General features: G+C 53.2%; 1 protein-coding gene across 1 annotated transcript; it reads right to left on the bottom strand.

Annotated features, from left to right (window-relative positions):
• Positions 1-4,336: 4,336 nt before the first annotated feature.
• On the bottom strand, positions 4,337-8,962 carry SELENOW (selenoprotein W). Its single transcript, XM_079117040.1, has 6 exons — positions 8,819-8,962; positions 7,597-7,621; positions 7,445-7,498; positions 7,194-7,268; positions 6,995-7,093; positions 4,337-4,713 (listed from the first exon to the last, which is right to left on the bottom strand). The coding sequence occupies exons 1-5, from the start codon at positions 8,845-8,847 to the stop codon at positions 7,013-7,015; spliced, it is 264 nt and encodes an 87-aa protein (XP_078973166.1). The 5' UTR covers positions 8,848-8,962; the 3' UTR covers positions 4,337-4,713; positions 6,995-7,012.
• Positions 8,963-12,360: the final 3,398 nt, after the last annotated feature.

Raw genomic sequence — 12,360 nt, 5'->3', positions numbered from 1 at the left:
ATTTCAGCCTCCCAAGGAACTGGGATTACAGGCAAGTGCCACCCTGCCTGGTCCTTGCTTCAACAAAGAACATAGAAATCTCATGCTAGTAAATCATCGGCTGGCGTGGTTGGGCTAACACATGGAGAGCGGAGATCCCAGGCTGACAATACCAGGCGGAGCCCAACCATGAGGGGAGCTGCGTCTCGTCAGCCTCCCTTCACATCCGGGCACCTCAGCGGCTCGCAGGCCGTTCTTTGTCGGTTAAACTCAGGTGCGGCGTATGTAGGCCCATAATCCGCGCTGCTTGGAAGGTTGAGCCAGGAGGATGGCAACTTTGAACCAACCTTGGAAATTTAGTGAGACCCTGTCTCAAAATAAAAAGGACTGGGGCTGAGGCTGCGACTCAGTGGTAGCATGTGGCAAGTCCTGGGTCGGACCCCCTGTACTGCAAAAAAAAAAAACGACTTTTTTTTTCTTTTGGTACTGAGCATTGAAGAGGGGGCACTTAACCCCCCTTCAGTGTTTTTTTATGTTTTATTTAGAGACAGGGCCTCGCTAAGTTGCTTAGGGCCTCATTAAGTTGCTGCGGCTGGCCTTGGACTCGCCATCCTCCTGCCCCAGCCTCTCGGAGCAGAGGGGATCACAGGCATGCGCCACTGTGCACAGCTACGTCGATCTTGTCGCAGATAGAACGTCTATATTGCTCCCTGGAAACAAACACTGACATTAAAATGAGAATGAACAAGATTACACTAAGCAGGGATATAACTCCAGTAACATATTTAATATTTTTGAAATACTATTCTGTGTTAATGACTGAGCGTGGTGGGGGGATTATATTAAAGTATTACAAATCCAACCTGATGTCAAACCTCCCAAAATAGTTCAAGAGCTACAAAACCTTATGTAACTCAAAATTATCAAAAACTTCTATTGAATTTGAATTTGACTTTCCCTATTTTAAAATGATGTCATCAGAGGGAAAGGATTTGGTAGACACTCTGGTGGAGCCAGAACTGGTTTGGGTGTAGTAAGTGCAATGGGCCTGCAGAGCTTGGCCAGCAGCTAGCACAGTGCTAAACAAGCAGCTCATGCATTGACAACTAACACTCAGGCTTGAAAGGCTGAGGCAGGAGGATCTCAAGTTTGAGGTCAGCCTCAGCAACTTAGTGTGACCGTTTCAAAATAAAAAATAAAAAAGGCTGGGGATGTGGCTCAGTGGTGAAGCGCCCCTGGGTTCCATCCCTAATACCAAAAACCAAAACAACAAAAAATGAATGCTCAATTACTGTCCACGATGATCCTGCTTCATCAAAATGCTCTTGAGTATGACAAGCAATTCCTGACCTTGTTCGGATCTACTTGGGCTAAATTGAATATAGATACTAATGTTAGCACGCTGCTTACCTGGACTGTCTGCTGTGTGGAAAATATGGATACTTTAATACAGAAAGATGTGCAAGCATTAACTGCTGGAGATGATGTCACTGTCTTCTTTTTGGGGGGCAGTGACTGGGGATTGGCCCTCTGTATCCTGTCGTAGCTTCTCTCTGCTGTGAAGTAGCTGCTCTGCATCTCTGCTTAGCTACTAATGATCAGAATGGCTTGAACTTAATTAAATTGCTCCTTTTTCTGGGTGTACTGGACACTGAGAGGCATTCCACTGGCAGGGTGATGCTTTTTACCCTTCCCCAACCAGCTGGTGACCCCCAAACCCTTACTCTCACCCCACACGTACACGACTTTACAAAAGCCTTTAAAAGGCTTTTGTTTATTTGTTTTAACCGGAGATTGAACCCAGGGGCACTTAACCATGGAGCCACATCCCCAGCCCTTTTCAATTTTTATTTTGAGACAGGGTCTTGCTAAGCTGCTTGGGTCCTTACTATGTTGCTGAAGCTGGCTTGGAACTCAGGATCCTCCTGCCTCAGCCTCCCTGAATGTCGATAGATAGCCTGAGTCAAAGTACTACAGTTAAGGATTTGTTAGCACATGGTCAGGATCACTGAAACCAATATAAAAAACACATACTCAAATTGCAGCCAATGGGCTAATAGATGTCTCACACTTAGCAACCACTGATACCAGTCACCATTGGTACAATTTTTTGTTTCAATCTCCGACCGCACAGTATTTTTATATCTTGTTTAATCCCAAATAATATTTGCTATGTTAAAAATTAAATATTGGTGACCCAGCAATTCAACTCCTTGGACTGTGCCCCAAATAACTGAAAACAGGGGCTCAAGCAAACACACACACACACACAAACTCACAACAGGAAGCAGTAGAAGCCATCTCAGTTTCCATCCGCTGATGAACGGATGCAAAGGTGGCAGTCATCTGCCCAAGGGGCTATTTAGCTGCAAACAGAGGTCACATCTTATGATTCCGTTTGTGTGAAAGCCCACAGACGGGAAGGCCAGGGCTCCTCAGGGCTGGGGGCTGGCGGAGCACCCCAGGGTGGAGGCTCCCTGTGGTGGTAAGAAGTTCTGACACCGACCAGGCACCGCCTGCCTAAGACCTGCATTTCAAGCCAGTGTGTCAGTGCTGTCTCAGGAAAGCTTATTTTACTTTTTATTTGCCAGATCCCACTATGCTGTCTAGGCTGGTCTTGAACCCCTGGGCTGCAGTGATCCTCCCACCTCAGCCTCCCAAGTGCCTGGGCACAAGCCACCATGCCTGGCTTTGTATGTGTGGTACTGGGGACTGAACCCAGGGGTGCTTTACCACAAAGCTACTTCCCCATACTGTTCTTTTTCTTTAAATTGCCAGGCTGGTCTCAAACTTGCAGTCCTCCTGCCTCAGCCTCCCCAGAGGCTGGGAGAGCACAGCATTGGAGTGCCACCATGGTGGGGGCTGATCCGGGACGCTCTTGGTCAGGTTGGGGCTCATGCACCCCAGGGCTGGGAAGGCAGTTCTGCTCCACATCTGGCATCCTCCTCTGGGACAGGTGGCCGAGTACCAGCTCAACCTCCCACGGCAGCAGCACAGGGCACCAGAGGCTTCTTGAGACCAGGAACCAGCACTAAGCAGCTTCCCCCGTTCCAACTGGCCAAAGCTAGTCACCAGGCCAGACCCAACAGTAAGAGGCCAGGAAGTACAACTGGCTCCCAGCCTGAGGGTGTCAAAGGGGAAGGGGCTGAAGAGCAGCAGTGAGCCCTGGGCCCCACAGGCAGCCCACTGTGCCGCCACCAGACAGCCTGGCTAGCACCTCCACTGCCCCGTCACTAGGGGTGCAGCCTAGGACACTTTAGCCACAGAACGTCAGTGAGGCGCATGGTTTGACAGGTGCTCTCACCTGTCACCAAGATACCAGGACACCAACCCAGCTGCAGGTCCCTGGAGGAACTGACCAGAGGGCCCTTCCTGACCTCAATCCAGAAGTCTCCACACCTGCTCTGCCATATGCAGCTGGCAGAGGTTTCGAGAGCCCACCTGGACTCAGGGGAGACCCCAACACTTACAGGGAGAAAGGTTACGGGCCAAACTGGGCTCCTGAAACGTGCTGTTGAAGCAGCACCTCAGAACATGGCTTGCTTTGGAAAGTCTATTGTTTTGGTACCAGGGATTGAACCTGGGGGCGCTTAACCACTGAGCCACATCCCCAGCCCTGATTTACTTAGGGTCTTGCTAAGTTGCTGAGGGACTCACTAAATTGCCGAGACCGGCTATGAACTCCTGATCCTTCTACCTGTTTCCCGAGCTGATGTGGCCGGCTACAAAGTCTTTAGAGAGGTGATAAGGTTTTAAACAAGGGGACTAAGTGGGTCCTGACCACCACAGGTTTCCTTAGAAGTGGAAAGACCCCGCAGTGAGCAGAAGCAAAAGCTGTGAGAAAGTGGCCAGGGGCCTCTGCCAGCGAGGAGGCCTGCAGACACCAGCCCTGCCTGCACCCAGACCTCAGACCTCCCGCCTTGGAGGCGAGGCCACACATTTCTGTTGCTTCCGTCACCTTCTGGGGTAGTTACAGCAGCCCCGCCACACCCAGCATGGTTCACAGGCTGAGGTGGCACACAGCGGGAATCCCAGCAGCTCAGAAGACGGAAGACGAGGCAGGGGGGTCCAAGCTCAAGGCCAGCCTCAGCAACCTAGCAAGGCCCTAAGCAACTCAATTTTTTAAAAAAGAGTTGGGGATGTGGTTCAGTGGCAAGTGCCCCTGGGTTCAATGTCTGATACCAAAGTAGTCAAAAGAATTCATGGCAGAACAAAGGGTCATGGAGCCTGGGTCTCCGGGTCTTAAATTAGCATCATGTTGACTGTCCCCTCCTCTGCTACACAGTGCCTACTTATCATCAGCAAAGGGATAGGGGTCTGGAGGGGCTCCAGGGGAAAGAGGCACGGCGGCAGAGGCTCTGCTGTCGAGTTCAATGTTTATTGAACTGGGAACGGCCATCTGTGCTGCTCCAAGTGGCCGAACCCACCCTGGCCTCTCCCAGCTTCCCCTGGGGAGGGAAGCCTGAGGCACAGGGCCTCCTCCAGACGCAGAGGGGAGACGGGGAGACAGGCAGACGGGGCAATGCGGGGGCAGGGAAGTGTGGACAGTGGAGCGTGCAGAGGTGAACTCTGGAGGAGAAGACACACTCCTACAGAGACAAAGACCAGGGGCCAAGATCACGGCCCCACCCAGAGACTGCAAAGGCATCAAGGAAAGACCAGGCGTCCTGGAGACATTTCAGTCCTTCCTGTCATGAAGCATCTGCCGAGCGGGGTTGAGTCAAGGTCCCTGGACTGTGGAGAGAAGAGGGGTGAGGGCAGGTTGGGGGCCCAGGTTAAAGGGTACACAGAGCTGTAGACCCAGAAACTCAGGGACCAGGAAAATAGGATGCACAGGGAAAGGCTACCATCTTAACCCAGCAAGGCCCACTGGGCTGAGGCCCCATCCTCACTGAGCTTGCAAAGAGGTGTCAGTGCTGATTGGCAGGCACTCTGTAAAACAAGATCTTGCCAGGCAGCTGAAGCCAGCCTCAAACTCGCAATCCTCCTGCCTCAGCCTCACTGGGATCACAAGCCTGTGCCACCCTGTCAAGGTGACAGAGACCTCTTTGCTCATCACCAGCTGACAGCTGAGAGGTAGCACCCAAGTCCATGGGATGTCCTGCTGAGTACCTTGGTTCACCTGGGGCCTCAGCCACACTAGTGTATGCTAACACTGCTTTTGTGTCGGGGCTGTGGACACATGGTATCAGCTTAAATTCTGAAGGAACTGGAGACCAAAGCCAGCCCTGTGTATATGACCAACCCCGAATAAAAACCCTGGATGCCATGGTGCCAGCGAGCTTCTCCGGCAGCACAGCTTGGGTATTTTCACCCATCACACTGACGTGGTCCCTGAACAGTCAGTCTGCACCCCCGCCCCTCTGGGGCACAAGCTCCTGCCTGCACTCTCCTGGCCTCTGCCATGCCCTCTGCACCCTCCCTTTGGTAACCTGGAACCATGGAAACAGCTTCTTCAGAATCCCTCCAACAACCCTTCAACACCAAGACTGGGGATGTCCTGAAACTAGAGCCACAGGACTAGCAAATGGGAGGTGGGGTGGAGCCCAGGGGCAGGGCCTGTGCTTAGCAGGTGGGAGGCAAACAAGAGCCACTCTTCGCAGACTGCATTTCCCTCCTTCCTCCTCCCTTACATAAATCCCATTTTCATTTATGAAAGATGACGTCATCGAATGACTAACCTCCCTGGGACCCAAGTGAACCTCCCACAGGATCAAGCAGCAGATGAGTTCCTGTGGCACTGACCAGAGGGGGTTCAGGCAAAGGGCGTGCTCCCCTGCACTGAGGCAAACCCACTGTGGCAGCACCCCACCTCACCCTCCTTTTAAAGTAATCATGAGCCTTGGGTTTTTTTTTTTTTTTCTTTTTTTTGGGGGGGTGCTTCATGTCAGACCCACACCCAAGGTAGGGTATCATCTTCAGATCTGCATGTCCAAACTCACAATCCATGTGACCTCATTCTGCTCTGGTCAAGAATTCTAGGAAGTGGAACCCAAAGCCAGGAAGGTGGCGCATGCCTGTAATCCCTGTGCCTTGGGAGAAGGATTGCAAGTTCAAGGCCAGGCTTGGCAATTTAGCCAGACCCTGTCTCAAAAAAAAAAAAAAAAAAAAGGCTGAAGAGCACAAAAGGTGGTAGAGCACACCTGGGCTGAGTCCCTAGTATGGGTGGGCAGGGGAAGGACTTTCCGAAACCAGAACTTAGCCCTGATCTGGACAAGTGAGTGGTGCCCAGTTCTGGATGAGGCTGGTTTGGAGCTCATCCGCAACACTGTGGAGGAAAATGAAATCAAACTCAAGAAGGTCCTGGAAAGCAGTTCCACGTTCCAGAGGGTCATGGAAACGGCTACTTGTTCTAGAACACAATGGATTGGAAGTAAGCACCTAGCTCCGAGGACACAGAGAACTAGTCATCTGCTTGAGAGTTTGGGAGCTGGTCTGCACAGCTCAAGGACAGGTGCAGAAAGGGGCACTGGAGTTGGGGTATGCTGACAGCTGGTTCTGGATTTGATTCTAGATTGCTCCGGGGGAGATGGGAGTCAGTTCTGGGGGGGCAGGTGATCAGTTCTGGTGTTAGCCTTGGTTTCTAGAACATTCTTTGACAGTTTGTTTCTTGGAGCATTGTGGGTCCACTCTGGAAAGTCCCAAAAACCAGGTCTGATAACCAGGTTTAGAATCTGATCAAGTTGAAAGCATTGGGCACAGGAATTGTGTCTCAAAACATGTTGGTAACCTGAGCTGACAGTCACATAGTCCTCTGGGCTAGGAATGGTTTCCTGGTAAAGGGACAAAGACCCAGAATGTATCTTTAGTACCTTCCATTCCCAAACCAGGAGAGTTGCTGGAGGGCAGCCCTCACCCCACCGCCAGTTCATGGGTCATCCTGCAGCACCCAGACCTTGTTTCCACCCCTCCTGCCCAGGGGACACCTGGATGCCCCACTCCCAAGTCTTTCACCCTGGGCCAGAAACAGTGCAGGGGAGAGACCCAGAGGGTGGCACCTGCCCTGGCCCCTCACCTCTGCCTTCAGGGCATACTAGCCCTGAGCCAAGGCGGCTTTGATGGCAGCCACCAGCTTCAGAAACTTGCTCTCCGTATCCACGTAGCCATCACCTCTCTGGGGAGAGGAAGGAGAGAGGGTTGAGCAGGGACCCACACACCAGTCTCAGCCCCAACCCCATGATGGCCCCAAAACCCACACACACACAGGGATATACCTTCTTGGAGTGGACCAGCTTCCCGGCTACCATCACTTCAAAGAACCCGGTGACCTGGGGAGTCCCCTCGCCGCACTACGAAGAGAAGGAGAGGTTAGTGCTGGGATGCCCTCTTGGAAACACCTCCTCTTCCCAGGAATGCAGAGTGTGGGTGAAGGCTGTGGGGCTGACTAGCCCACACCCACTGCCACCAAGGCCACAGGGCAGACGAGGGGCCCATTTGCCTCCCTATCCCCATCCCCGAGACTCACAATATCCAGGCATCCTGGGAACTCATCTTCTAGCTTCTTCTTGAGCTGGAGATACTGAAAACGAGGCAGAGGTCACAGCAGTGTCCAGTCAGCCCTCCCCCAGATGTTCTGCTCCCCCACCTCAGGGAGCTTCCTGGGGGCCCCTGGCTTACCTTAGGCTTGTAGCCTCAAGCGCCACTGGGAGGTGAGTCCAAGTGAGGAGTCCCAGGACAGGGAGACAGCAGGGACCCAGGGAAAGCCAGGCAGTAGGGGCAAGACAAAGCAGACCAGGAAAAGAGGGGCAGAAATGACAAAGCAGAAGAGGCAAGAGAAGGGAAGAAAGACAGGCAGACACCAGACACAGAGGGTTTAAGGAAACAACACAGAGAGCCGAACCAGCAAGGGAAGAGGAACACCGGGGTGACAAGATCACAAGTATGTGATCACATGAGACGGGGAAGGCAACAGGGAAGGAAACGGAGAGCACTGGGTTAGAACAAGAGCTGCATCTATAACATCCCACCCACGCCGGGGCCCACAGCCCAGAGCACTGGAGGAAAGCCCTGTCACTCCAGGATCTTGAACACCTTCCAATCCCACCATGCCATTTCCGGCTGGAATCTGGTGCACAGGCCTCGTGGGAGCCTCAAGATGTCAAGCAAGCTCTGCTTCAAGTAGGCCGTGACATTTCCGACGCTGAAACGGTTCAGATTCCGGGAGGTGCCACACAGTTCGGCCAACCAAGGCTGGCGCTTCCCCATGTGCTGCAGGGACCTCGACCTATTGGATCCCCCTCGCCACCCCCTAAAATGAAGCTCAAAGGGCTTCAGGGAGGCAGGAAAATCACTGAATAGGTATTTATTAAGCACCTACTGCATGCCAGCATAGAATTAGGTGCCAGGGACATAAAGCAGTCAACAAGCTCTCTCGAGTGGGGAAAGTGGTTCAAACGCGGCCAGCGCTGGCGTGCACCGCTCCCTGGGCAGTGGCTATTCAGATCACCCTCTTCTCGCTACAGAAAGGGAACCTGGGGCCAAAAAGGAGTGGGGTCGGCAGCACCGGCACCCACCGGGCACAGGTGGGAAAGCAGTCCCCTCGAGTCTTTTCTGAAAGACAGGAAGGTGCAGGAGGTCGAAGGTTCTCTTCGGCCCAGGGGCTGTTCAGGCTGGGGGGCGGGGAACCGGGCGTGGCGGAGGGGTAGGTCCCATTACAGCTCGGACCCCACGGCGGCCCCAGCCCCTCGGCGTCTCCCCCGCCACACACTGGGAGCCGGGGTTAACGCCCGCGGTCGTCGCCCCTCCGGGAGCCGCACCCAGTCGCTTCTCTCCTCGCGGGTGCCGGGGACCCAGCCCCCGAAGGACGGGGTCGGGAGGCGCCCCAGTCCGCCGCGCTTACCAGTAAACGACTCGGACGTTGAGAGCCATGATCGGGATCGCAGCATCCGCCGCACAGCGGACGCCCACACCCGACCGAACTCCGCGGACGCGCGACCTCTACGCCTTCGGGCGCCGAGCACAAAGCTGGTTCGCTCCGCGGCGCGAACCATCGCCGGGGGCGGGGGGGACGGGGGAGGGCGCGGCGCCCAGGCGACGACAGAGCCCCGCGGCCCGCGGCCCGCCACCCCTGCGGGAGCCTCCTTGCAGTGCCGCTGTTGGGCCAGGGGGTGTCTGGACGGAGGGAGTGCCCGGGACAAGTCCTGCGCGCATCACCTTCCTCCGTCCCCCCGCACCTCGAGCCGGAGTGGTACGGCCCCGCGGGGCGCCGAGCGGGCTGGGCTGGGAACTGGGGCTACCGATTGTCACGTGACTGCGTGGCCGCAAGGGGCGGGGCGGGGAGTCGAGGCGCCGGGAGGGGTCTGGACCGCCCCTCCCCCGAAGGGCCACGGAGCCGTAAAAGATTCGGGGTAGAGCCCGGGGCGCAGATGAAGCTGGGGTGTCCCGTGAGCGTGCCACGTCCAGCCGCGACCCTGGCGCGCCCGATACCACGCACCCCTCTTTTTTGCGCCTTCATCCGGTCTTCGGGCTCCATGGAAAGTGCTGGAAGCGGGCAGCAGAGTTGAGGGGTTAAGACCCCACGACTCCCTCTGAGCCTCAGCTGCCGCCTCTGGGAGATGGGCTCTGGTATAGCAGCGTTCCTGTGTGCGTGGTGCGGCTCTGGGCTCCCGTGGTACAGTGATGAGCAAATACACAAAGTCCCTTCCCACGGGGAGTGATCTGGAAAGTGGGGGTGCAGGGCGGGAAGCCACGGGACAACAGCACTGCCCTGGGGGATGATGTAAGGGTTAAATTGCGTTCACGAACCTGAAAGTCACTAGAACAGCCTCTGCACGTGAACTGGGGACAGCTTAATAAAGATGAATCTGCCACGGGCTTCATCTTCTCCCTCCCTGGCCCTCACTTGACACAAAGTTCAAGACCCACTCCATATTCCTCCCTGGCTGGAGACCTTGAGACAGGTACCTCCACACGCACTCAAAAAAAATAAAGCAAAAACGGCAGATGAGGCGGTGCATGCCTATAATTCCCCCAGCGGCTTAGGAGGCTGAGGCAGCATGATCACAAGTACAAAGCCAGGCTCAGCAACTTTGTGAGGCATTTAGCAACTCAGCGGAAACCCTGTCTCTCAACAAAACATTAAAAAGGGCTGGAGATGTTACTTGGTGGTTAAGCGCCCCTGGGTTCAAAGCCCCAACACACACCAAAAAAAATAAAAATAGGGCGGGGAATGTGGCTCAGTGGTAGAGCACTTGCCTAACAAGTGTCAGGGAGAGACTTCCGATTCAAACACACCTGTACAAAACTCAAGCAGATACATCACTTAAGCCAAAATGCCCTGACATCTTCAAGGATAAACCAGATAAGAGAAGGAGATTGTTGGGGGACCCGGGAAAAGACCAAAAGAACCCTGCCCCACCCCCAGTCTGTTAATTTGCATGGTTATTTTTCTTCTATTTCTTTGTGGTTTGGTTTGGTTTGCTTTGCTTCTGGGGATGGAGCCCAGGGACAAGGACTTTACCCCTTAGCTACATCCTCAGCCCTTTTTATTTTGAAACGGGCTGGCTAAGTAACCGGGGGCTGGCCTTGAACTTGTGATACTCCAGCCTCAGCCCCCAAGTCGCTGAGATCCCAAGTGTGCAAAACCATACCCTTGTGTTCTCTTAACAGCTGCAGTGACCTTATTGCAAGGCAAAAATGATTAAATGGAATGCAGCATCAACAGGACAGATGTAAAGTTTGGCTCTAAACTGACACTGATCTCCCTCAAAATGCTCACACAGGAAAAAAAAAATCTTTGAAAAGACCTAAACTAAATTAAAATTCCTAAACACACAGGGTGCGGTGGCCTGTAATCCCAGCAACCTGGGAGGTTGAAGCAGGAGGATTGCGAGTTCAAAGCCAGCCTTAGCAACTTAGCAAGGCCCTAATTAACTCAGTGAGACCCTGTCTCTAAATAAAATACAAAATAGTCCTGGGGATGTGGCTCAGGGGGTGAGTGCCATGAGTTCAATCCCCTGTATTAAATAAATAAATAAATAAATAAGTAAATAAATAAGGGCTGGGAATGTGGCTCAGTGATGAGGTACCCTGGGTTCAATTCCCAGTATGAAAAAAAAAAAAAAAAAATCCAAAACCCTAGCCCGCCTCTCTTACACATAAGTAACAAATAGCTTCTTGCTTTGCTTGGGGACCTAGCCTAAGCTCCCTCAGTGCAGTCTCCCCCCTCCTGAGGTTAAGCCCCAATGAAAGCTCAGCTTGTGTGCTCCTACTCTTTGGCCCAATTTCGTTTCTGTGCTCACTGGGTCAGAAGTTCTTATCTCTGGCATCAGATTTAATGAGCAAGTGTGCGAACCGCAATTAGTACAGGGCTGCATGAAGTGTGAATGCCTCCTAAGTAGAGCTTCCCTGTGCCTCCCTGTGCCCTCAGAACAAAGACCCAAACCGTAGCATGACCCACCTCTCCCTAGTCCCCGGGTGCCTCTCTGGTCCTTTCAGTGCTGCCAACAATCCAGATCCACTGAGGTTTCATCAAGGACCTCACCCACTTTCCTGCCCCTGGGCCTTTGCACATGCTGTTTCTGCCCTCTCTGCCACCTGACTCCTGCTCATCCTCCTAGAATCAGCTCCAACATGTAGAGAAAGCTCTGCACCTCAGTGGGAAAGGATGCCTTGTCTGTAGTCCGCCTGTTTGTTTGCTGGGCTGTTCTCACCAAGGACCACAAACCAAGGTGCTGAAATTGAAATCAATTGCCTTACATTTCTGGAGGCCAGAAGTCTGAGATCAAGGTCAGGATTGAGGAAATGGAGTTATGGATCAGTGGTAAAGCACTTGCCTAGCATGTGAAGGTCCTGAGTTCGATACTCAGCACCACATATAAGGAAATAAAAGATGCATTGACAACTTAAAAAAAAAAAAAAAAAAAAAAAAAAGATCAGGACCAGTTCCTTCCAAGGAGCCTGAGGGAGAATCTGGCCTGGTTTCTGGGGGGTTGCTGGTGATCTTTGGCGTTCCGTGGTTGCAGGAGCATCACCCCCTCTCACTTTCATCCTCATACCATGCCCCCCACGTGTGGCTGTGTCCAGCTTCCCCTGGGAGGTTGGACTAGGGACCCACCGTGCTCCAGTGTGACCTCCCCTTGACTAATTACATCCACAGTGACTCTATTTTCAAGTAAGGTCACATTCAGAGATGATAGGACTGTCACACAGGCATTTTGCAAAGGACATGCTTCAACCCATAACAGCGTTGTTGAGAGTTACTGGACCCCAGGAGGCCTGTGTGTGGCTCTCAGTTGTAGACTCACCACAGCACTGGCCTGGCTGGTATGAGGCCCTGGGTTCCAGAAGCAAAAAAAAAAAAAAAAAAAAAAAAAAAAAAACTTTTAAAGCAGTTTTTTTGTGCAGACGTAATAGGGAGTTCTGTCTGTTGTGGGGATAGCC

The sequence above is a fragment of the Sciurus vulgaris genome (genome assembly GCF_902686455.1).
Source record: "Sciurus vulgaris genome assembly, chromosome: 17".
NCBI lineage: Eukaryota > Metazoa > Chordata > Mammalia > Rodentia > Sciuridae > Sciurus > Sciurus vulgaris.
This window is presented reverse-complemented; position numbering and strand designations above follow the sequence as displayed.